Below are 25957 nucleotides of genomic sequence, written 5' to 3' on the forward strand. Positions count from 1 at the left end.
CCGCCACACCGGTCATGCTGGAGGATGTTGCAGGCAGCAGAACGTTCTCCACGGCGTCTCCAGACTCTGTCACGTCTGTCACATGTGCTCAGTGTGAACCTGCTTTCATCTGTGAAGAGCACAGGGCGCCAGTGGCGAATTTGCCAATCTTGGTGTTCTCTGGCAAATGCCAAACGTCCTGCACGGTGTTGGGCTGTAAGCACAACCCCCACCTGTGGACGTCGGGCCCTCATACCACCCTCATGGAGTCTGTTTCTGACCGTTTGAGCAGACACATGCACATTTGTGGCCTGCTGGAGGTCATTTTGCAGGGCTCTGGCAGTGCTCCTCCTTGCACAAAGGCGGAGGTAGCGGTCCTGCTGCTGGGTTGTTGCCCTCCTACGGTCTCCTCCACGTCTCCTGACGTACTGGCCTGTCTCCTGGTAGCGCCTCCATGCTCTGGACACTACGCTGACAGACACAGCAAACCTTCTTGCCACAGCTCGCATTGATGTGCCATCCTGGATGAGCTGCACTACCTGAGCCACTTGTGTGGGTTGTAGACTCCGTCTCATACTACCACTAGAGTGAAAGCACCGCCAGCATTCAAAAGTGACCAAAACATCAGCCAGGAAGCATAGGAACTGAGAAGTGGTCTGTGGTCACCACCTGCAGAACCACTCCTTTATTGGGGGTGTCTTGCTAATTGCCTATAATTTCCACCTTTTGCCTATTCCATTTGCACAACAGAATGTGAAATTTATTGTCAATCAGTGTTGCTTCCTAAGTGGACAGTTTGATTTCACAGCAGTGTGATTGTCTTGGAGTTACATTGTGTTGTTTAAGTGTTCCCTTTATTTTTTTGAGCAGTGTATATAATTGCTACTCTGAAACTCTGTTATCCAATCAGTGCTCACACTATTTTAAATCAACGTCTGATAGGCACTCCTATAAATATTGGGAACCTAATCTCTACTTTAATGAACAGAGGGAGAACATGAAGGCTGTGAGCCAGCAGCAAGCCAGCCAGCTCTTACACAACAAGTTTGTTGTTGTCCTGGGGGACTCGAGTAAGTGTACAAACCAATGTATGTCAGTGGTTCAGTCTTTCGTGTCTCCAGGCCCAAGAAGCCCTAGCCCAGGGGTATCAAATCATACCCAACGAGGTCTGGATACTGCTGTTTTTTTGTTCAACCTGTTAATGAGTTGCACCCACCTAGTGTCCCAGGCCTAAATCATTGCCTGATTAGAGGGAAACAAATAAATACTAACAAGCAAAGCAGTAGAACTGGCTTCCCGGTGTCCAGGTTTGAATTTGAGTGCTCGCCTGTGGTTATCAAATTGAATGTACAGTGCACCCCTTGGATGACAAATTGCCAACTGAACTTACGTTGTCAGTCAATGTCCATAATTTGTGTTCTCCACAGTTCAGCGCTCAGTGTATAAGGACATTGTGCTTCTGCTGCAAAAGGACAAATATCTCAGCTTGGGTCAGCTCAAGACTAAGGTAAACCTTGACTCACAGATTTTGGAAGGTGAAAGTGAGATATCCCATGCAACATTTCTAGAAAGACATTTGATCTATAGATTAAGTCTGGGTGATATATTGTCTTTTAAGGTATAACGGTATGGATCCACATACCGGTATGGACTTTTACAATACTGTCTATAAAGGTATTATCATACAGTGCTAAATAAATGAACACTTCACTGTCAGTTTTGTCATAGTTTGGTTGAGTATAAAAAAAACATTTGATTGGAGAAAGCACATTAAAACCACTTAGAATTCATTAGTTTCCATCCTAGGGTCATGCACTACTCATAAAATAGATACCTTGTATTATTCAGAAACATAAAATACTATCATAATGCCATACTGTAAAAAATAAGAAAAACATGATATTTTGACCATTGTCCAACCCTACTGTAGATGCATTCTATCTCTCTATTGTAATATTTTTGCAGCTTTGCTTTCAATGTGTCCTTAAAAAAAAAACATCCATGATTGATTTAATAATACCAGGACTAAAGTGGCTTCTAGCTTCTTCCACCACCCCACCCTCTGCCCCCCTCCCAATCTACCCCCTCTCTCCCTCATCACCAGGGAGAGATGAGCTTCGAGCAAGACATCCTGGTGGAGGGCGGACGGCTGGGTCAAATGACCAATGGGACGGAATACCGTGAGGTGTGTCACTGGGATGAGAAAAAGGAGAAAGACAGTGATTCTTTAGGAAGTATACCTGCACTGGGAATGAATGGCCCTAGATGACACAATTATAACTCTTGGCTTCCATGTGCACTTCCTGATCTCTTATGACATCTGTCTTTTCCTATATTTCATCCTAAGGTGCGTCAGTTCCGCTCAGACCACCACCTGGTGCGGTTCTACTTCCTGACGAGGATCTACTCGCGCTACATGCAGAGCATCCTGAGGGACTTCGAAGACGGTCTCAAACCAGACGTCGTCATCGTTAACTCCTGTCTCTGGGACGTCTCCAGGTGACCAGTCTGTTAAGGACGTCTGCAGGTTTTACGCACGCTTTTATTTATTTTTCATCAAGCATTCATGATACCTACTAGGTCTGTTTTATAGTGTGGACATTGTTAATCTTCGCAATCTGAAAAGTCCAACAAGAAAAGGTGGCAATGAACTAAAAGACAAGACGAGGACGGTCTGCTTATGGATAATTCCTGTTATCCTTTCATGTCTTCAAATCCGAAATAAGTTTAAGTTGTCATATTGCTGAAAACAAAAAAAGCACTCATTATACAAGTAGATAATGATGAGCGAAGATAAAGAATCGGTTCCATTTCTCATTACTGGTGATGCGGGTGGGGCTAAATCTCTAGTCCTGTATCATTGGTCAAACGCATATCCTTTCCAAACCAAGCCTTCAAAATACGAGTTTGGTGTGTTGTGCGACAAATCTTTGTTTTAGTTGCAGATGCCAATGCTGAATAAACCAATAAGCCATTAGAGACTGAATGGTTTTATTGGTTCTGTAGGGATGTGTAATGGACTCTAGTTTTCTTCTTATGGTAAAGTGTTTTATACATTTTTCTTTTGTGGCGGGTGACTTTGCATTGCCTCCTTGAGGGCTGGCTGCTGCAGTCATGGCTTTAGGCTATTGCATTCAGAAGGTATTCAGACCCTTGAATTTTTCCACATTTTGTGACGTTACAGCCTTTTAAAATTGATTTAATCGTTTTTTCCCCCCATCAATCTACCCCATAATTACAAAAACATGTAATTTTTTAATATCACTTTTACATAAGTATTCAGACCCTTTACTCAGTACTTTGTTGAAGCACCTTTGGCAGCGATTACAGCCTCAAGTCTTCTTGGGTATGACGCTACAAGCTTGGCATACCTGTATTTGGGGAGTTTTTCCCATTTTTCTCTGCAGATCCTCAAGCTCTGTCAGATTGGATGGGGAGTGTCGCTGCACAGCTATTTTCAGGTCTCTCCAGAGATGTTCGATCGGGTTCAAGTCCGGGCTCTGGCTGGGCTGCTCAAGGACATTCAGAGACTTGTCCCGAAGCCACTCCTGCGTTGTCTGGGCTGTGTGCTTAGGGTCGTTGTCCTGTTGGAAGGTGAACCTTCACCCGCGTCTGAGGTCCTGAGCGCTCTGGGACAGATCTCTCTGTCCTTTGCCCTGTTAATCTTTCCCTTGATCCTGACTAGTTTCCCAGTCCCTGCTGCTGAAAAAATCCCCACATCATGATGCTGCCACCACCATGCTTCACTTTAGGGATGGTGCCAGGTTTCATCCAGACATGACGCTTGGCATTCAGGCCAAAGAGTTTTTCATCAGACCAGAGAATCTTGTTTCTCATGGTCTGAGAGTCCTTTAGGTGCAAACTCCAAGTGGGCTGTCATGTCTTTTACTGAGGAGTGGCTTCCGTCTGGCCACTCTACCACAAAGGCCTGATTGATGGAGTGCTGCAGAGATGGGAGAATCTTTCCAGAAGGACAACCATCTCCAGTGACAATCGGGTTCTTGGTTACCTCCCTGACCAACGCCTTTCTCCCCCGATTGCTCAGTTTGGCCGGGCGGCCAGCTCTAGGAAGAGTCTTGATGGTTCCAAACTTCTTCCATTTAAGAATGATGGAGGCCACTGTTCTTGGAGACCTTCAATGCTGCTGAAATTTGTTGGTACCCTTCCCCAGATCTGTGCCTCGACACAATCCTGTCTCAGCGCTCTACGGACAATTCCTTCGCCCTCATGACTTGGTTTTTGCTCTGACATGCACCTTTCCAAATCATGTCCAATCAATTGAATTAACCACAGGTGGACTCCAAGTTGTAGAAACATCTCAAGGATGATCAATGGAAACAGGATACACGTGAGCTCAATTTCGAGTCTCATAGCAAAGGTTCTGAATGCTTATGTAAATAAGATATTTTGTTTTCTTTTTTTATACATTTGGCAAAAAAACTGTTCGCTTTGTCATTATGGGGTAGTATGTGTGGATTGAGGGGGGGAAATGTTTAATACATTTCAGAATAAGGCTGTAATGTAACAAAATGTGGGGGAAATCAAGGGGTCTGAATACTTTCTGAATGCACTGTATATATTACGCTAAGGATTCTTAGCTGCTGGGCTACATGTGATCTACATCACATGCGGAAAACCTATGCCAATCTTATGCCGATTTTCTTCATTTTAGGCTCAAAAGAAGTGTCCCCCTCTTACATCCAGTAGGCCACTTTTATATTTCGCTGTATTTTGTTGTATCTGCCTGGTTTTTGTGCTTTGGAACGGCACGGTAGAACCGCCCTATATAACGGAGCCAAAGCCAGTCTCAAAGTCATTCATAGTATTACCTAGCCTATCGATCACAATGTCCAGAAGACGCAGAAAAACCACCAGCCACCCTGTCCGCAGGCGCCGCCGTCCCAGGGTGTCCATTCCAGGCATTGCAGGAGCAAAGGTCGCGGAGGCGTTAGACAGTCTGTGTAACCTACGTGCTCTAACCGTCCCCTTACAGGTTTCCCTCCCAAACCCGACCCCTAGTGTAGTTAGTCTGCTTAAATAAAAGATGGGCTTTTAATTAATGCTATTATGACGTTGACCTTTTTTATTGTTAGATGGTTTATAATTGTTTTAAGTAGTAAAAATATCTAAAGTTTATAATGTAGGCCTGAGTTCATGAACCATTGTAGAGGTAAATCATTATTATCAAATCAAACTTTATTTGTCACCTATGTTATGTGGGTATGCACTGTAGCTTTGACATCGGTTTTTAACATCGGCGTTAAACTAGACATCGGGCCGATACCGATGTTGGCATTTTTAGCTAATATCGTCCGATTCCGATATGATCACCCCTATATTGTGCATCCCTAGCTTAAACCAAGTTTATTCTTCCCAGAGGGTCAATACAGCTGCATCAGACAGACATGGTTCCACCCGTGGTAGTATACATACCCCAATTTGGGTGGAGTCTCCTCCTTATTGCTAAACATTGCATCTTTATTGCTTGGCAGGAAACTAAGTGATACGGGCAATAAACGGTTCCCTTAACGTGATGTGACCTGACCTTGACCCCCTTATCCACGGCTCTCTCCCCTTATCAGTACTGCCACATGTGACCGTTTTCCCTGCACTCAGCCCATTCCAAGCTTAATTGCTCCCACCATAACCCTTCCTCCTACAGATAACCAATAACTCCTGGTGTAGACCCTCGGCTATGGCACCCCTCATGTCTTTATTATAACTAATGGTTAAAGCTCGGAAATTCAAACCCATCAGCTCGATGCAGATGTTGCCTGTAATTCATGGCTTCTGGTTGGGATATGTACGTACAGTCACTGTGGGGATGACAACGTCGATGCACTTATTGATGAAGCCGGTGACTGAGGTGGTATATATAATTTATAACAGTTAAAACAGCCAAGACGTAGCCTATTCTAATGGAGGCCTATTCATTTTCTAGAGTACAGACCCAATTAAAACATTGACACATTAAATGATTGTTTCTCTAGGGCCTATAAGCAAACCATAAATAAATGGGCACATTTGAAAACAGGCATAGAGCCACTTGGACCATGAGACCAAATCTTTCCCCAAAATTGCTTTTCTGGCCATCCGTTCCCATTTTCAACTCTCCATTCGCAGCTTTTCTCTTACTGAATTGCACATGTTAATGCCACTGAATAGTGGCTACAAAGCACAATAAGGCCGACATCAAAAGCCATAACGGCTACTCAGCGAAAGCAAACGCAGGACAAAAGTGGTCAAAACTACATAATGCATTGAAATAAAAGGCATAAATCAAAGGATTGGTTACACTAATCAAGGGAGCGAAGAAACTCGACTGAACAAATGGCGAAATTAGGAAGTAGGCCTAGACTACAAAGGAAAACTCCACGTTTTTAAAGGGAGCCGAGGCCACGCCTGGCCTTATTCAGCACAGCTTAATGGACAGCGCTTCTCCTGCATCTCCACTCTTTGTCACTGGTACGCCTATAGCGGAGCTCTGTGGTGCTGAAATGGACAACTCCTCTGTTCAGTTGGCAATAGATACTGTATATCCCCTTTTGGGGAATTTTTGACAGGTTATAGGCGTTGTCCTTTTTGCCTCAGTGGATTAACGTGAACTTTTTCTGACCAAAAAGTTGACGCAATTGATTGGCTGCAAGGGGAAAGTATTTGGCCCACTAACCGAAATGGAATAGAATGCTTAAAACCTTGGTATTATATCTATGGCTTAAAACACATAACCACCTTTAGGGTCATACACTGTAGCCTGAGCTTGCCAAATCATGATCCATTGCTTTCACAACAAACGCTCAACTCTTATTTTGAAAGCTATGTTGAACAGGATATGCATATGGAAAATGAGATGGGACTACAGATATAGCCCCACCCACATAACAAGTGATGAGAAAAATAACCAATTCCTTATTTTCTCATTATATTATTTTGAAAAACAGTGCCTTTTAATTTTTGGCCGTTTTTAGGCTAGTTCCAATTAAAAATAACTTGTTTTTTGATATTATGGATTTAAAGAAATGAAAATGTGAACAAATGTATCGTACTTGGAAATATAATCAAATTTTGAATTATGTGGAAAAGCATTTAGCATCTGACAATTTTGGGCTTAAAAATGGGCTAATATGTTTTTCTTGTTTGGGCCGATGACATAAGTACATTTTCACTGTTATTACGTTTTGTTTAATTATTGGAGTGGCTCACAACGCGAGTGAAGTGGATACGTAGATACCTTTTCATTTCGCCTGTAAGAACAAGTTCTCCAGTCTGACTAGTCTTCGCTGTCACTGCCATAGAGGAAAAACAGAGCACAGTGACAGTCATGCTTGCACCTTAATGTCACTGAAAAGCGCAAGTTTCTAGCCCAAACCCCATTCTACTGCGAATTGGCGCATATGTTATATAATTTTATAAACCATGTCGAGGGCCGTTTTAAATTACTCATGGTCTGTGAGGTTTGATAACACACGACCCATGTTTAGTCATGTTGCCTGGCTTGCTAGCTAACATGGTACCCCTTGGCGATGCACACATTTGGATGGCAAAGGGATAGTTAGCCTACTCATGGTAGTGCTTCAAAAGTAGGAAGCGTATGCCTAATCAATGTATTTGTAAGCTAAATCTGAATCCAAAATCTGTATTTTTCTGGTGTTCCTTATTCTGTTTGGAGCCTAACTTTTGGGAGCAGTGTGTGAGAGAAAATGGATGTGTGTGTGTGAGAGGGAGAGTGTGTAGGCTGTGTGTAAAGTGTAGGCTAAAGATGTGGGGTCCCCCCCTTCCATAATGAAAAGGCAGATCATTATGCGTTTATATTCCTTAATACATTCCTCCTGCCCACATGTAGGCCTTTGGATATGAGCAAATCAGCTATTTTCTGCAATAGCCTTTTCTATTATACAGTAAAAAGTGCAGTGTTTCCCCTATATTAATTTAGCAGCGGCATACCACTGCTGCAAAATAAACCCTTTTTCAGGACCCTGTCTTTCAAAGATCATTCGTAAAAATCCAAATAACTTCATTGTAAATGGTTTAAACACTGTTTCCCATGCTTCTTCAATGAACCATAAACAATTAATGAACATGCACCTGTGGAACAGTCGTTAAGACACTAACAGCTTACAGACGGTAGGCAATTAAGGTCACAGTTATGAAAACTTAGAACACTAAAGAGGCCTTTCTACTGACTCTTAAAAACACCAAAAGAAAGACACCCAGGGTCTCTGCTCATCTGCGTGAGCGTGCCTTAGTCATGCTGCAAGGAGGCATGAGGACAGGGCAATAAATTGCTATGTCCGTACTGTGAGATGCCTAAGACAGCGCTACAGGGAGACAGAACGGACAGCTGATCGTCCTGGCAGTGGCAGATCACGTATAACAACACCTGCACAGGATCGGTACATCTGAACATCACACCTGCGGGACAGGTACAGGATGGCAACAACAACTGCCGAGTTACACCAGGAACGCACAATCCCTCCATCAGTGCTCAGACTGCCCGCAATAGGCTGAGAGGGGCTGGACTGAGGACTTGTAGGCCTGTTGTAAGGCAGGTCCTCACCAGACATCACCGGCAACAACCTCGCCTATGGGCACAAACCCACTGTCGCTGGACCAGACAGGACTGGCAAAAAGTGCTCATCACTGACGAGTCGCGGTTTTGTCTCACCAGGGGTGATGGTCGGATTTGCGTTTATCGTCGAAGGAATGAGCGTTACACCGAGGCCTGTACTCTGGAGCGGGATCGATTTGGAGGTGGAGGGTCCGTCATGGTCTGGGGTGGTGTGTCACAGCACCATCGGACTGAGCTTGTTGTCATTGCAGGGAATGTCGACGCTGTGTGTTACAGGGAAGACCTCCTCCTCCCTCACGTGGTACCCTTCCTGCAGGCTCATCCTGACATGACCCTCCAGCATGACAATGCCACCAGCCATACTGCTCGTTCTGTGCGTGATTTCCTGCAAGACAGGAATGCCAGTGTTCTGCCATGGCCAGCTAAAATCCCGGATCTCAATCCCATTGAGCACGTCTGGGACCTGTTGGATCGGAGGGTGAGGGCTAGGGCCATTCCCCACAGAAATGTCAGAGAACTTGCAGGTGCCTTGATGGAAGAGTGAGGTAACATCTCACAGTAAGAAATGGCAAATCTGGTGCAGTCCATGAGGATGAGATGCACTGCAGTACTTAATGCAGCTGGTGGCCACACCAAATACTGACTGTTACTTTTGATTTTGACCCCTCCCCCCATGTTCAGGAACACATTATTCAATTTCTGTTAGTCACATGTCTGTGGAACTTGTTCAGTTTATGACTCAGTTGTTGAATCTTATGTTCATACAAATATTTAAACATGTTAAGTTTGCTGAAAATAAACGCAGTTGACAGTGAGGACGTTTCTTTTTTTGCTGAGTTTGTGTGTGTAAATATGTATATCTTTATTTATTTTTACGAGTCACTCTGATGGCATAACAACATGGCAAAATGTGTAGAATTGCAGGAAATTAGCTTTAAAACAGCAACATTTTCTCTGCGGCCAAGAGGGCCTATAAAATCTGCAGTCAGAGACCGCTCCATTGTCCACAGCCACTACTACCCCCGCCACTCCCCCATGCCAACTTTGCCGCTGATTAAAAATATCCTAGGGGAACACTGAACTGTGAAGTTAAATTCAATTTGTTGTATTGTGTAGAGATGTGACTATCAGGGACAAGTTTTTGTGCAGAACGTATCCAAAACGGGAACATGCGTTCTGGGGGGGGCAGGGCTAACCCCTTGGGTATCCCGATACTACTCTGTATTGCGATACTTGGCCTGGTATCACAATCTTGAGCAAAATGATCGTATTGTGACAACTTTGTCCTGAAGATAGGCACATTTTCTTGCATTATACAACCATTTTTTGTGTGCACGTTTTTTGTTTTTTTGTTGTTTTTTTACAAAAAAAAAACTAGTTTGTGTCCCTGGGTTTGTCTTGTCACCCAGGTATAACCCTAAATGGCATGTTGAGTACCAGGAGAACCTTCATAAGCTCTTTGACAAGATGAACTCCATCCTGCCTCCTGAATGTCTGGTCATCTGGAACATGACCATGCCCCTGGGGAAGAGGATCGTAGGGGGCTTCTTCGTTCCTGAGGTAGATAGATGACGAGGCCGGGTCGTGTTCAATAGGCACGGATTTGGAACCATCTTGATTTACTACCCAAACTTGAATGCTTTTTTTGGCTTTCCGCTTTAAGAATGTTTGCTCCTATTTAACGTGACCCAGTAATTGCTCAATTATAGTAAACGATGTACAATGCACAATAATGGCTAAAGAACTATTATAGCTTCCCCTTTAATTTCTCCCAACCAGATGGAGCACAGGGGCCCAACGCTGTGCTACGACGTGATCCAGGCCAACTTCTACAGCAGCAAGGTGGCCGACGCCTACGGCCTTGACGTCCTGGACCTCCACTTCCAGTTCCGCTTCTCGCTTGCGCACCGCATGAAGGATGGGGTCCACTGGAACTCTCTGGCCCACCGACGTATCACCGCCTTACTGCTGCAACATGCTGCAGAGGCCTGGGGAGTGGTGCTGCACTGTCCTGCCACTACTGTGGGTTAGTACACACACACACACTGTAAATACATACGCACTGGAACTCTCTAGCTCACTGATGCATCACATCCTTACTGCTGCTGCACAGGTCTGGGGGTTTGTGCTACACTGTCCTCTCACCACCGTTAGTTAGTAGAACACCACACACATACAGTATAATAAATATACATCACCTGTCTGTTTTTGAATTTGACTGTCAGTTGAAAGACTGGTATTCTTCTCCCTGTAGAGCACATTGATCATTCAGAGCAGCAGCAGCTCAAAGCCCACACAAAAACCATGACCAAGAACAGAGGTAAGTGGTGGCTTCCACTGTATTGGTCAGTACAGTAGTACCATGCCGGGTTATCGTGACGTTGAGGTTATAAGAATATTTTGAAGATAAATACACAACACAGCGGATGAGAAGAGTAAAGACTATAGAGTACTAATGGTCAATAGGGAATTGTAAATAGGAGTTGGGTTTCAGTTCAACATCTGTTTTAGAATCTGTGGAATGTCACTCCTGAACTCAGAGCTACGTGTGCTACGGTCTGTACATTGAGTCGGGAGCAGGATACTTATTTGGCCATTGACCCAGTTGTACTGCAAGGACTTCTGATTGGTCAACTCCAGGCTAGGGTGGGGGGGTTATAAATGGCATCCTGTTCCTTTGTTCTGTAGAGAAAAACTGAGAACAGGGGAGACTGAACATCTATCTCCCAGCATAACATCTATGATTTGTCCTTCTCAAATAAACCTGTTTTTCTCCCCCTGATTTGCTTTGGAGTTTGTGTTATTCCCTCATTGCTACACACCTGGCACTACCCACCAGAGCCTCATTTCAGGAGACCAGACCCCAGGATGATGAACCCAGGTCACTGCAGTGGTAAAATGATTTACTGACTGCCTTGTTCACTTGACTGCCTGGTTCACTTGACTGCCTGGTTCACTTGACTGCCTGGTTCACTTGACTGCCTGGTTCACTTGACTGCCTGGTTCACTTGACTGCCTGGTTCACTTGACTGCCTGGTTCACTTGACTGCCTTGTTCACTTGGCTGCCTGGTTCACTTGGCTGCCTGGTTCACTTGACTACAGTTTAACCTGCATCTTCACCTAATGCCACTTTAAAAAGGCTGCTGTCATTCACACCCATTTGACTTGCCTCCTTCACACCTGTCCCTCTGTGCACGGCACCTGAGTAACCAATTCATTCACAACTCCCACAACTGCGTAATGATTCATGACCACAGGTTATGGGAGGTTTGGATCCTAAGGAATCTTTCAGTGAGTGGAGATAAATGTATGTGTACTGACCCTGCCATGTAATTCACCAGTTGCCTGGGCAACAGAGGGGTTTGGACACTATGACGGATACGAGCCTCAGGCAAACTATTTCACTCCCAATTCAGCAGGTATGAATCAGATATTTGTATAATGACAACTTCCTAATACAGCTCTTGAGAAACCTTTTTGGGAAGAACAATTCTGTATTCATTAATTCAACTCAACTGCAACATCCGTCTCTCCTCGTGTCCTGTATCTCTAAGGTGGCAGCCTGCATTGGACTCCGTCCTTCAGCCCTACAGATCTATGGAAGGATAGCTTACGTACATTAAACTGAACATTTCTCTATTTTTTTTGTGCTCTAGGATGGAATCCTGCTGAGGACTCAGGCCTTGAGCCCTACAGACCAGCTTCGGATGAACCCTACAGACTAGCTTCGGATGAACCCTACAGGCCTCTGGAAGGGAAATACAAAGGCTGCGGAGAACAGTTCTACGAGGTAAGGGGCAAACACCATTGAGGGTTTTAAAGGGACACTTCACTATTTCCCGTTTTCTCATGTAGATACTGGTATGTTGCTTAAAGTGGTGAGGTTGAAATTGCACTTAACTCCACCGTTTTAGCTTGGCCTTTAATCTGTGATTTGACTGTTTTAGACATCCTTTGTTTTTCTATTTATTGCCTTTTGTTTGCTTTTATTTCTTCCATTTTTTTTTTTATTGTGAAGTGTTGCGATTCTAAATGCACTTTTAAATTGTCAAGTCACAATTTAACAATGTCCAACACATTTGAAAATGAATGGATACAATTTGACTTGATTCTATGAGGACGAGCTTCCTGTCCACCCCAAGTACGGCGCTGGCTACTTCAGCTTCGAGGAGGACCAAGCCGACAGACCAAGCCTGGTCAACAGACAGCCGACTGCCCCGGTGCATCACAGACACACCCAAGTGGTCAACCACAGACAGACGGCGGTCTACAGACATCCCCCAGTCAACAGACACTCACAGGACAACAGATGCAGTGAAAATAACGGGATGGTCCGGAACAGTAGTAAGTTGACAAACACGTGCGCACAGTAGTCTAATCATGGGATCTCTGACACTGGCCATAGTAGGCAAGACAGATTTTGGACACGGCCATTAAGTGTAGTTCTGTATACCTATCCCTCCAGATTCCATTGTGTGAAGCAGAACATTTAGCCATTGAAGTCTCTCCTCCCTTGCTTGATGCAAAAGGGATTTACAAGTAGTGCCTCTGCTCTGTAGTAAATAATTGTATCAATCCTGGGGTGATTGGGCTTTAAATGACTGTTTAGCACTCTCCCTTTAATCTCTTCCAGCTAGACACTACAGGCCGGTGCAGCATAATGAGGCCTACCACCCCAGATCCTACGTCCCTCTCCGTCCTGAGAACCAGTATGTGATGAGGAAGAAACAACCGAAGAAGCACTACGCCCCGTACACATGCCAGAGATACTGACTGGAAAGCTCTTGTACTTTAAGTTCTGTTCAGCTCTTTGCTGTAGACTGTGCAAACTAGGATAGAGCTTTTCCTGGACCATGTGACCAGGAAAAACTCTGGGCCCTGTATATAGTGTTCAAACTAATGGTACTTGCTCATCTCATCACGTGATTATGTATGGGCAGCGTTTAAAGGTATTTCATAATTCTGTAATTTGCTTGTGTATCCCAAACATGTGTGGTGCCTCAAACTACATTTCTAAAGGGCTGTGTATTGCCTTCTGCTCAAGAAATCATCGTTTTTAAAAATTGTTTCTTTTTACTATTGAGGCTTTTTAAGTTGAAAGGCTGTGACATTATATTCTGTCAGTCTATATCTTAGTATTTTCTTGCCATGGTTGGGGGTTGGTTGTATGTTTAGGCATACTGGAAAAATGTTACAATAAAATTACACTGATTTAGTTCTCATTGAGTCTCCTCATCCTCTCCTTGTGTTTTAGTCCAGGTCTAGGCATGGAAGGAACTTCATGTTACCAAGTAATCAATTTTGTTAGGTAAGAACTTTATTGGTCTGTTTTAGAATACAGGACAGTCATACAGCCTCCCGTCAGTCCACTGTGTTGTCTTACATGGTCTTCAACGAACACTGTTGGAGAGTAGGTACCTCTTGCTGTATGTATGGTTGAAATGTTCTGCACTGAACACTGGAGTAGGAACATGTTAAACAGTATAAAGGCTTTTGATGTTTAACTTTAAGCACTAGCCACATCCTAGAATCTTCAGCATTTACAATTCATGTCTTTTCCACCCAGACATACTTGCATTCATCTACCATAATGACTAAGGTCTCGACACAGGTACATATGATGGTCTAACTGAACTTGTGAATACCAACACTATTTATAAATCAGTGAAACCTGTTGGCATGTCATACACCCATCAAATTAGCTTCCCGTCTCAGAAGTTAAAGGTGTATGACTTGTAACTTCATTGTCATGTTATAGGGTGCCTTTTGACACCCTAGGTTTGATCTAGAATAAAGTCTCTCAAAATGGGAATAACACAACGTGGCTAAATGGCATTTATTTCAGTTGTGAATTTGCTTGGTCCTGACTGCTGGTTTACACAGGTAGGTGTAGATTTAAATAATCACCACAGTACAAAAAGTGCAATGCATGAATAATTGTGCCATTTCCCTATGGTTAACCAATTTCTGCTCCATCATCAACTCGCTTGGTGTGCATACATTTTGTCGTTTGTTTCTCCATACTTTAAAATCAGTTCTAGAGATGCAACATTTACGAGTTGAGTCACTCAAAAGCTGCTTTAAAAAGACTGACAATCATGTAGAACGTGTTGGTAAAGAATAACAATTACTGTATGAAGTATTATAACTAGACGAGAACACTTGTCTCTTTGGCATAGATGTGTAATACCTTTGACCAGGTGGTGTGGTGTAACAACGTGTCCTGAGAGAATCTGATGAATAGGAAAGGGACTGGAACTGAAAAAAAACATTTTTTGCATCTGCTGTGCTCTGATTGGAGGAGCTTGCGGACGCAGGCCCATGGGATGGTATCTTAGGTCATGAGGAGGCGGTGCACTTGCTGCAGGTGCTGCTGTGATAGGACGAGACGGTGCACCTGCTCCTGGCCCTTGGCACATGGGATGGCCACGCGCCCTATGAACACCGTACCCCCCTGCTTCTCCTCCTTGGCCTGAGAAGAACAGGTCAAAGGACAACAAATACAGTCTTATGCCTAAACCAGATATCTATTGTATTTATTTGAGTGCCTACGAAGTGTCTGATGTGTGTGTTACCTTGACAAAGGAGGAAATGGGGAAGGTGGCAAAGTCAGAGGAGACCTTCGCCCCAGACTGCTGAGAAACCACATGCTCTGACACTTCACCCTGAGAGAGAGAGAGATGTTGTTGTGTCCATTTCCATGATCGAGAGATTAGTGGACAAAATCTGTCTGTGGTGTAGAGAAATACTATGATTATTACTAGGGTCGATCATACAAATTCAGGTCACCTTCAGTTTGTCCAGAGCGTCACTCAGAGACTGCAGTCGAGCTGTCTGGTCCAGGAGCTGAGCACTCGCACTCACTGTAGGAGAGAAAGAGATAGATAATAAAATCTAATATGTACCAACTCAAATACACACGTACTGAAAAACAATATAAACTACGCTACACACTCACAAAACCCTTTAGACACACACACAGACCTGGTGTCTTCCTGTCACACAAAAACACCCACATCCCTCCCACCTGGAGTCTTCCCGGTGATGTCGACCACCTTAACGGCGGCGCTCATCTTGAGCAGGGTCCCCAGGAGCTGGTCTGTCTTCCTGTAGAGAGCCCCGTGGAGAGGCCCCTCAACAGGGGGAGAGGTGGAGGCCTCTCTCAGAGGAAGCTTGGGGACGTGGAGGGGAGGGAGGGAGGCTAACTGGGCTCTCATCTTCTCTGCCTGGAGGAGAGCGATATACAGAGAGTTATCAATAGAGACAGAGACACAGTCATCAACACAGAGCTAACTACAGTCAGAAACATACATGTATACATGAAAAGGAATGGACTACTTTCAATGAACTCCTAGTGAATACACGTTCCATGATAAATAGACTGTTCAATGAACTACATCAAGAAAAGCATACAACACAGACAGACTTCAATGATCTTCAAAAATACAGTTCTCGTTACTGGTAACAAGAGAAAGAATGAATCCATATTTTGATTAGGACAGAATAGAGATGGCACTAAAAGTGACACACACACAAGTCAGTTCCCTGCAGTGGTCTGACCTTCAGTCTGTTGTTCTCGTTCTTCAGGTGTTTGATGCCCAGTCTCTGGGTCTCCACCTGCTGACGGAGGAGAGGGGAGTCCACCACCTGCATCGGCCCAGACAGGCCCCCTGCCCCTGGGGCAACACCCGCTGGAGAGGAGGAAGGGAGGGGGTGGGAGGAGGAGAGAAGGGGGGGATAGGGAGGGGTAAGACATTTGTAAATTAAAACAGTCAGAACATATTTAGCAGATTATAAACCCTAATCACAACATGGCTTTAGGATTGGATGATATTACGTTAGCACCGTCTATCGAGGATGATTGACAGCCATAATCGATGGTGATGTGACAGACGATACCAAGCCTATTTCAGCTTGACTGTGGCCACACAGTAAAAAGCAGAATCAGGCAAAGCCAGCAGAGAATTTCATGGGTGACATTGAGAAAATGGCCTATATATTTATATTGGCTATAGTCAATTTCAAAAAATATATGTTATATTTACAGAATGCAAGAGAACAGCGTAGGCAGAGCTAAGAGTTTCACCAAAACAACGCAAAATGTCCGTTCAGAAAATGTTTTTTTCTTCTTTTTTCTCTCGAATGTCAGATGATCTGGGCCAATAAACAAAGTACATTTTTATTAAATCTTATTGATTTAAAAGACTAATTTTCTCTCCATTTGATACGAATATGACTTGGCCTATTAAGGCACTCTTTCAGTTTAATGCATACTGGATTTCTCTCCCACCGCGCTTTCATGATCTATCTCAGAAAGTAACGTTTTATTTTAATAACCTGAATTACCTATAAACATGGTAGGCCTGAGGTAATAATGAGAGAACAAATTTGAAATTTGAACAAACCTTAGGTTACAGTTGAGCAAAGCACTATAAGACAGACATTATGCATGAGACCCTTATCCTACTAATTGAAATATCATATTAGCAGTATCCCTTTCCACTCACAGCCCGTCATGCATTATACGGGATGAAATGGCAGATTGTCATTGACATTTGCCTAAATTGGAATGCAGTGGATGTACAGTAACATGCTATACATGACGTCAGAGCTCAGGTTCTCCCTTCACAGCGCTGTGGATTTTGACAGACAGCCGTTATAAACTAGAGCACCGCGCGTGATAAGACACCCCCCCTCCCTCCCGCTAATTGGACTACTTTTGCACATTTGCTGTCTGAGGGAAATGCTGTAAATCGAGAAGAGTTGATGTGTTCTGAAAGATGAGACGTTAACAATGACAATAAATACCGCTTCGATGTCATACAAGCAAACCACACACACCCATGAGTCCAGATGTGCACTCTACATTCCCATATTTGAAAACTCACGTCATTTACACTATCAACGATTATGATCGCTCTGTTCGACCAACATCCGAATGCACTCATGACTCCATTCTATGCACACCAAAAGTCAGTGGTGGGCCGTCAGGGCCAGCAAGGCCTTCTCTGCTGGCCTAAACATCATCAGAATATAATTTTTTTTTAAATATATTTTCCCACAAATATGTATTAAATTATTCCCCAGAGTAAGAGTTATACTCTTCATTTCATAGCTTTCCTCTTGGTTGCACTGCTTCCAGCCCCAGGTTGAGATTTGGAGGGCTGGTCTTTATGTTAGATCTTTTATCCAATCATATTCCGCCATCATGTGTTGCCAGGGGTCTAAAATCTGCCCTCAGTCCTTCAGAATCAACAGTGCGGGCGCTTGTAGCTTATAGTGAATGGAAATGAAAATTTAGTGTCAACCAATCAGCTTTAGAGTTGGCTATTGTACGCCTGCTGGCTGGCTCCAGTGTTACACAGGAGCCAGCTAGCAGGCGTAGTGCGTGCACGTCTTTTGATTGGATTACCAATATTGAGAGGCAGGTCCTATGGGCAGGTCTATGCAGATCTAGGAAACTGAATTTGATAAACGAATTAATTCGCGTACTACTAAGCTGTTTTTTCAACCCACAATGGCGGAAGGAGGAGAAGATATCGATTTGGTCGAGGATATAATTATAACGCCATTCTCAAGACGAACTTTTCAAGAAAAGTTAGACATTGTAAGGAGAGGTCGCCCGACGCCGACCAACAGCGCTATCAATGGCTCACAGGCTCCGAGAAGCACTGCAAACTGTACTGCTGGGAATGCCTATTATTTGCAAGTGATCGATTTGGTGTTTGGAGCCACACTGGCTTTGCAAACTTGAGTTGTCTAACCAAGGCAGCAACGAGACACCAAAGTACGGCTGGGCACTTACAAGCAATGGTGCTTTTGAAAACTTTTGGGGACACCGGAGTGGATCTACAGCTCAACGAACAAACGCGCAGGGCAACGGAGCTGCACAATGAAAAGGTGAAGGGAAATATTGAAAAGACTCATTGATTGTGTCATGTTTTTGGGTAAACACTGTTTACCCAAAAATGTCAATTTGTCAATTTCAAGGTGACGCAACGCCTGGTTATACTGCGTTTCTGTCTAAATGTATAGTGTCTAGAGCCATGGCATCATAATGATGGTAATAAGAGGTGGATTAATTCGGGTGGGACTGTGTAGTACCTCACTGAAGGCCCAGGCCCACGGGACGCCACTGCCAAAAGTACAATCTGTTTGTCTGAAGTGCCTTCTGAAAACCCAACACTGTAAGATCGTATTTTAGAACTTAGCTAGCCATGTTGGCAATAGAACCAGCTTTCAAATGATGCCTACCTGACCCAGATTGCAATTTATAAAACGGACCGTTTTTTGGGGCTAGCGTAAACAGCAACAGTACTGTGTGTGATGGTGGTGGACGCAGAATTGTGTCCCAAACAAGTGTGCGTGCTTCAGTTCCTAAATGGCAAAGCTACGAGCTCAAAAAAAAGCACCTGGTAGTTGAAGGCTCTTTCCTGGAGTCATAAAAGTGCATGGAAATTACTTAGTAACCGTGCACAGTCTGGGAGAGGTGTATGGCCACTTGAAGACACCAATTAGACCGCTTGCTCAAAACCTTGCAATCGTTTTTTTCTTATCTTGCACCTACTTCAAAAATGTCAATGAATATTCATATTGTTACTGGATGTAACACGAGTATTTTCAGATTTCGTTATTTACAAAATGTTGTGAAAAGTACAGTAAATGTAAAATGCACATCAAATCAACAAGTCTTGTATCAGATTGAACAACTATTGCGTCCTCACCTTTGGTCGGATCATCTCCTCATCATCACCAAAGTGTTCCCTGTCAATTGCTACCATGGTCATGCATATGCCTTTTATAGTTCTTCTATTAGGAACATTTAAAATGTGGCCCTATCCATATGGATAAATTCCAGTTATGCTAATAAAGTGTTTGTCTTAAAGTTGCAGCTTTTAAAAATGGGAACGATTATGAAAGTCGGAGTCTATGCTATTCTTAATCACAGCTTTATTTTGAATGGCAAATATTTTAGGCCACAATAATTGAAATTGAGCAAACAAGATGGAACAATAAGTCAAAAAATAAAATAAAAATCTAACTTAGGCTACAGCTGAGCAAAGCTTATGAAAGAAACGATGCGTAGCCTATAGTTGGCCTATTCCCATTGACATATTATTCCAAAAATGTGCAACCTTACCTACAACGTATAGTCTAGTAGCCTAGGCCTAATAAGAGAGGATGAGGCAAAAATGCAAATCAGTTTAAAATTATAACCAGTTGAGGACAGCAGAGTTGCTTGCTCTGCAGCCCATGATGATTTACAACCCATTACCCGACTGTTGACTGTGTGTCACTCGCTCCATTTGCATGCTTCGGCACACACAGACCGGTAGGGATGTAATGATTAATTGATACACAGCGGTATGAGTGGACCCGTCGTTCCACTGGACCCATTTGGTCAGAAATGTATTCAAACGTTATGAAATCGGCGGTTCACAAAACGTTTTCCGCTAAAATGTCTTTAAAAAAAATACATTACATGACCAAATTAATGTGGACACGTGCTCATCGAATTCCTCATTCCAAAATCATGGCCATTAATATGGAGATGGTCCCCCCCTTGCTGCTATAACAGCCTCCGCTGTTCTGGGAAGGCTTTCCACTAGATGTTGGAACATTGCTGCAGGGACTTGCTTCCATTCAGCCACAAGAGCATTAGTGAGGTCTGACACTGATGTTGGGTGATTAGACCTGGCTCGCAGTCAGCGTTCCAATTCATCCAAAAGGTGTTCGATGGGGTTGAGGTCAGGGCTCTGTGCAGGCCAGTCAAGTTCTTCCACATCGATCTCAACAAACCATTTCTGTATGGACCTCGCTTTGTGCACAGGGGCATTGTCATGCTGAAACAGTAAAGGGCCTTCCCCAAACTGTTGCCACAAAACTGGAAGCACAGAATCGTCTAGAATGTCATTGTATGTTATGGCGTTAAGATTTCCCTTCACTGAAACTAAGGGGCTTAGCCCGTACCATGAAAAACAGCCAAACTATTATTCCTCCAACAAACTGTACAGCTGGCACCCTGTATTCAGGCAGGTAGTGTTCTCCTGGCATCCGCCAAACCCAGATTCGTCCGTCGGACTGCCAGATGGTGAAGCGTGAAGGACAGACAATTTTTACACACTATGCGCTCCAGCACTCGACGGTCTTGTTCTGTGAGCTTGTGTGGCCTACCACTTAGCGGCTGAGCCATTGTTGTTCCTAGACGTTTCCACTTCACATTAACAGCACTTACAGTTGAACGGGGCAGTTCTAGCAGAGCAGAAATTTGACGAACTGACTTGTTGGAAAGGTGGCATCCTATGACGGTGCCACGTTGAAAGTCAGAGCTCTTCAGTACGGGCCATTCTTCTGCCAATGTTTGTCTATGGAGATTGCATGGCTGTGTGCTCGATTTTACACACCTGTCAGTAACGAGTGTGGCTAAAATAGCCGAATCCACTAATTTGAAGGGGTGTCCTCATACTTTTGTATATATAGTGTACCTCTCGTCTTATACTTCTCACCTTCAGTGTCCAAATAGAAAATACCTCTCACCTTCAGTGTCGAACTAAGCATGTAATTGTGTTGACAGTCATTGATTTAAAAGTAATTTTGCATCAACCCCAGGCAGGCAATATCAGTAGCCTAGTCAAACTGCGTTGTGTGCAGCTTTTCACGCTGACCAGCAAAAATGTAGGCCTATTCCTGATCTTGCACAAGTGAACATCACCTTCAGTATTCAAATGTTTGTAAAATAGCTTGCGCAAAATTACGCTTTATTAGTTGAGCGACAACCAATGTAATATCGTAGGTTATTTTTATCAAATGTGCTTTTGAAAATTGTGTTTTACTGGAATAAAAGTAGCATAAGCTACCGCCAGAGATAACTCATCTGGCTCACATGCTGATCGGGGGCGCTTACATTCAATTTCATTTTATTGCTGAGGGTGAACCTGAACAATTTGTTTTGGTAGTTTTGCTTGAAACAAAAATCTGTATATTTTAGATATACATGGTAAAGTTGATAATTTCACAACGAGGACAGCAATCACCAAGTCTTGTCCAAATGTAAACTGTCTAAACCATTCAATTATGAGACAGGGTGAAATCCAAAGTTGTGCTCTATACTCATTGGCTATGTTATACCAAATGTTTCAATTCAATCTAGCTCTAACACTTTTTATCTGCTAAAATGACAAACTAATTAGCGGGTGATGGTGATTTCAGATCAAAAGTGTGGGGGCGGGGGGGGGTTGGATGACAAAATGCTAACACTTAACAAACAGGCTGACTCGTGTGCGCAAGCGTTGAAAAATAAATTTAGAAATCAATATTATTCAATTATTGCGCCAACGAACGTTTGCGTTGCCAAGGGCTAAAATATAAGTCAGTTCTATTTGTGACGCAGATCACGGTGCAAGTCCTGCCTCTCCCATCTCCTCATTGGTTTATAGAAGCAGGTACCCACGTGCCATCTCCTCATTGGTTATACCCACGTGGGTGACTGAAAGACGAACGAGGTCGGTGGCGGTAATGCACCTAATTTATGAAAGTTGCCAATCGCAATATAAAGTCAAGAGAAGAAAAAGCCTAGGAGGAGAGATGACTAGAAACGATTCGTTTGACCGTTTTATGTGTGGATTAATTGTCGGAGTAGAGGACCTTGTGCATTTCAGGTAAAATAACAACTCATTGTTTATATCCGAGGACAAATTAGCTAGCAAGTGCAAGCTAGCTAGCTAAATTGCCATAAATGTTTAATGCTTTTCGACCTGTCCCCAAATTAATGTAATTGGTTCAGAGTTTGTTTTGATATTTTAACCTGCGTGTTGTGATCGCATTTGGTGTAGGGGGACAAAATACATTTATGCACGATGGCGCACGCACGCAGCCGGTTTGGGTTCCGTGTGATAGTGGGGTGGTAAAGTTTCCCTTCTGGCTTAGCTCAGATGCCTACATACATCATACACACACACATCACCTCAGACAGATCCAGCTCATGATCTCCATCAGCAGCAGATTTTCATTTAGAATGGAAAGCTTGTGTGTATGCAACAAATGTTAGTGCACCAAATTGTACCGCATCGAACCGTTCCTCTAATCAAACCAATCGCTTCAAACTAAAACATATCGCTCATGTATCTAGATAGGTATCGAATCGTCTTGAAAATGAAAAGATGCCCATCCCTACAGACAGGCCTACACACCTCTTTCGTCCGACAGCTCCACCAGAATGGAATAGGGCAGGCTGCTGGAAAAGATTTAGCTCCAATAATTTGATTTGTCAATGTCATGATAACCCTGTCCCTCCTGTAGCATGCGAGCTCGCAGTCTTTTTTTTTACATTTTACATTAGTATTTGACATTTTTGAGATGGCCGCTAGGAGGCGATAACATTGTCTATCGGGCGATTTTCTAAGTACAAATTCACGACTAAAGTTGATTTCGCACAAACCCTACATGGCTTTTTCCATGTCAATCTTCTGAAACAGCTTCATCAGAATATGAGTGATGGTATAATGTGAGGTGTCAGGTGCGTTATATAGGTATAAAGGCGTGCGAGGTATCAAAAGACTCATGAGACTCACCTCCGGCGGTTCCTGAGACGATGGATGCGATGCCAGAGGCAGGCGGGGCCCTGAGGCCCTCGATGGTCACCTTTGACTGGTTGGAGAGACGCTGCTTCAGCTCCACTTTCTCTGCCTCCAGCTGGTCGATGTCTGCCTGCAGGGCGTCCATGGTCTCCTCAAACTCCCTGGGTTGGGGAGGGAGGTATGGATGGAGGGATGTAGAGTGGGGGGTAGGGAGAGAGAGTGAAAAAAAAAACGTAGGTTATACACAAATACTTGATCAATGTAATACATCTACTATGTGAATTAAAATAATGTCCTCTCCTGGCTCTACAACAGGCAACGATGCAAAAACACTTATATTAGGTGAAAATATGCCATCTCTCCACCAAACAGACTATCTACCATCTTCACCCCTACTCCTCTCTTACATCTCCCATATGTTGATCTGAAAGGCACTGGGATAGGAGAAAGCAAAATCCATTGCACACAACTATACACAGACAGAAGTGTCCTGATTCTACAACATCCTCCTTCCTTCCTTAATAGTCCCACAGCCACCGTGTTCCCCGGTCCTACTTCTCTTTCTTCTTCAGCAGGGCGAGGGTCTCATCCAGTTTGGTCTGGATCTTCTCCACGCGTTCGTCTGCATCTTTAGTGGACGTATCCAGCTTCTTCTCTAGCAGGCTGAGACGCACGTGGGCCTCACTCAACTCCTCTCCCTGGGTTAGAGAGACAGGAAGGTGGGAGAGAGAGACGGAGAGTGAGTGAGAGTGTGCGGGTGTTCATGTGAGAGACGGTGAGTGTGCATGTGCATGCGAGGGGAAAAATGTGTGTGTATAAGAAAAAGTACAAGGATGAGAATAACCGTGTGCATCTTTGTGTGTGCGAGAGAGAAAGGAGAGACATGACCGTACCTTGATCTTGAGGGACTTCTTGAGCTCCTTGATGACAGTGTCTCTGTCCTCCAGTTTGACTCCCAGACCCTCTGCGTCAGTGATTTCTGCCCTGAGGGCCACTGCACGAGCCTCTACCGGGGGAGTCTATGCAGGGAGGGGGGGGGGAAAGAGTGACGGGGGAGAAACAGGAAGGGGATGAACTGTGAATGTCAATTAAATGGGGGCAAAAGTGCTACAGACGTAACATTCTTAGTTTTGAAAAGGCTAGAAAATTCAGTCTCCAGCCATACCTCCCACCTAGTGTCATACTCCCCCCAGCCCTAGTCCCGTACATACCATTCCCTGTGGTCGCTCGGCGTCATACTCTCCCTCCTGCATGGCGGTAGCCATCTTGTTCATAGTGGAGATGACAGAGCTGCAGGACTGACGCAGACACTCATGGGGGTTCAGGCCATGGGACCCATACACCTGGAGAGGAGGGAGAGACAGAGACTGTCAGAGTGTTTGAAGGGGTCAGTTTGAGCAAGACAGAATCACTACTCTTGATCACAAAGTAGTTTTTTGGGATGTAAGGTGATATTTTCTGTTTATTATTGTTATTATTTTTATTGTAATTTCACCCCATTTTTCTCCCCAATTTCGTGATACCCAATTGGTAGTTACGATCTTGTCTCATCGCTGCAACTCGCCAACCAGCCCGGGAAAGGCGAAGGTCGAGACATGCATCCTCCAAAACATGACCCGCCGAGCCACGCTGCATCTTCACACACTGCTCCCTTAACCAGGAAGCCAGCCGCACCAATGTGTCAGAGGAAACACCTTTCGACTGAAGACAGGCTGCAGGAGCCCGGACCGCCACAAGGAGTCGCTAGAGCGCAATGAGACAAGGAAAGTCCCCCGGCCAAACTCTCTCCTAATCTGGACGGCGCTGGGCCAATTGTGCGCCGCCCTATGGGGCTCCAGGTCACGGATCGAACCATAACTGTAGTGGCGCCTCAGATCTGCAATGCATTGCCTTAGACCGCTGCGCCACTCAGGAGTCCCTCAAGGGGATTTTTAATATTAGATCAATGATTCCGTGCAATCCAACTGCAATGTAGTCAATCGCAAACATGCAATGATCAGTCTATGTTCAATCTATATTCAGTATATGGTCACTGTACCTGTTCAACAGCCTTGAAGGCCACGTCCTCCAGTTTGAGGGTGTTGAGCCCCTCCTGTTCCCCTAGAGGGGCGACCATCTGCGCCCCCGCCGCAGCTACCTCCTGTAGCACGGCAACCACCCGCGTCAGCTGACGCCTGCAGTCCGTTAGAGACTCTGACACCTGCCATTGGTCCACAGAACTGTCAGTCAAATTCTCATGCAGTAGTCCCGGTTCCACAAATGCAAAGTTGAGTTGCATTACTGTACTTTATGAGCTACTGTAAACACTTAGCCCTGCGCTCCAAATGCCAGCACAGTGGGTTTGGGTTAGGTGCAAGACCTAAGAAATGTGGTCTATATCGGAGCTCCAAAGATACTGTGAAACACTTGGCCCAGGGCTAAAACTCCCCAACCCAAACATAAGACCTAAGCATAGCACTAGGCACATACCGGTGCGCCAAAGGCCAGAGCGGCAGGCACCCCTGGCACGTCGGTCCCTGGCATCCTGCGTCTGATCTTCTTGCAGAACTGTTTGATGTCGCTGCAGGGGGTAAATAACAAAAATATAAATTGAGATAAATTGATCTACATAGAAATGACATATTAGTATTGTATTAGACCTGCAGGATGTGTCTAGGTCCTTCAGCAGGATGTTCAGGTCAGCCCCCTCTTGCCCCGGCTGCAGGAAGGCCCTGAGACGCACCACCTCAGCACCCATACAGTCCAACGCACTCTGGATGAACTGGAGGTCAGAGTTCAAAGGTCAGAGGTCAAATTCGGTTCAGTGTTATAACTGAATTCAGGGAAGATATG

At 44.3% G+C, this 25957-nt stretch overlaps 2 protein-coding genes across 9 annotated transcripts in view; one reads left to right on the forward strand and one right to left on the reverse strand.

The window, feature by feature from the left end:
* Window positions 1-976: 976 nt before the first annotated feature.
* Window positions 977-13322, forward strand: fam113 (family with sequence similarity 113). Its single transcript, XM_038995292.1, has 10 exons — window positions 977-1049; window positions 1407-1486; window positions 2084-2164; window positions 2327-2478; window positions 9958-10108; window positions 10328-10574; window positions 10803-10868; window positions 12206-12339; window positions 12668-12893; window positions 13183-13322. The coding sequence occupies exons 1-10, from the start codon at window positions 977-979 to the stop codon at window positions 13320-13322; spliced, it is 1350 nt and encodes a 449-aa protein (XP_038851220.1).
* A 522-nt stretch (window positions 13323-13844) lies between these two features.
* The window catches only part of LOC120049789 (dynactin subunit 1-like), a 32156-nt gene continuing 20043 nt past the window's right edge, over window positions 13845-25957 (reverse strand). For all 8 annotated transcript variants that reach the window (XM_038996214.1, XM_038996213.1, XM_038996210.1 and 5 more), the window contains 12 exons: window positions 25765-25886; window positions 25595-25685; window positions 25164-25325; window positions 24337-24468; window positions 24019-24144; window positions 23681-23823; window positions 23120-23286; window positions 16110-16240; window positions 15577-15775; window positions 15339-15412; window positions 15125-15214; window positions 13845-15021 (listed from right to left, as the gene is read on the reverse strand). In XM_038996214.1, the coding sequence (XP_038852142.1) occupies window positions 14884-15021; window positions 15125-15214; window positions 15339-15412; window positions 15577-15775; window positions 16110-16240; window positions 23120-23286; window positions 23681-23823; window positions 24019-24144; window positions 24337-24468; window positions 25164-25325; window positions 25595-25685; window positions 25765-25886 (1575 nt within the window). In that variant the 3' untranslated portion in view covers window positions 13845-14883. The remainder of the gene's footprint in view (window positions 15022-15124; window positions 15215-15338; window positions 15413-15576; window positions 15776-16109; window positions 16241-23119; window positions 23287-23680; window positions 23824-24018; window positions 24145-24336; window positions 24469-25163; window positions 25326-25594; window positions 25686-25764; window positions 25887-25957) is intronic.

The sequence above is a fragment of the Salvelinus namaycush genome, chromosome 6 (genome assembly GCF_016432855.1).
Source record: "Salvelinus namaycush isolate Seneca chromosome 6, SaNama_1.0, whole genome shotgun sequence".
Taxonomy (NCBI): Eukaryota; Metazoa; Chordata; class Actinopteri; order Salmoniformes; family Salmonidae; genus Salvelinus; species Salvelinus namaycush.

Coding starts and splice junctions, on each gene's coding strand:
- fam113 (XM_038995292.1), top strand. CDS start 977: ATGAAGGCTGTGAGCCAGCAGCAAGCCAGCCAGCTCTTACACAACAAG. Junction 2,165..2,326: donor ATGGGACGGAATACCGTGAG/GTGTGTCACTGG, acceptor TTTCATCCTAAG/GTGCGTCAGTTCCGCTCAGA. Junction 10,575..10,802: donor CTGTCCTGCCACTACTGTGG/GTTAGTACACAC, acceptor TTCTCCCTGTAG/AGCACATTGATCATTCAGAG.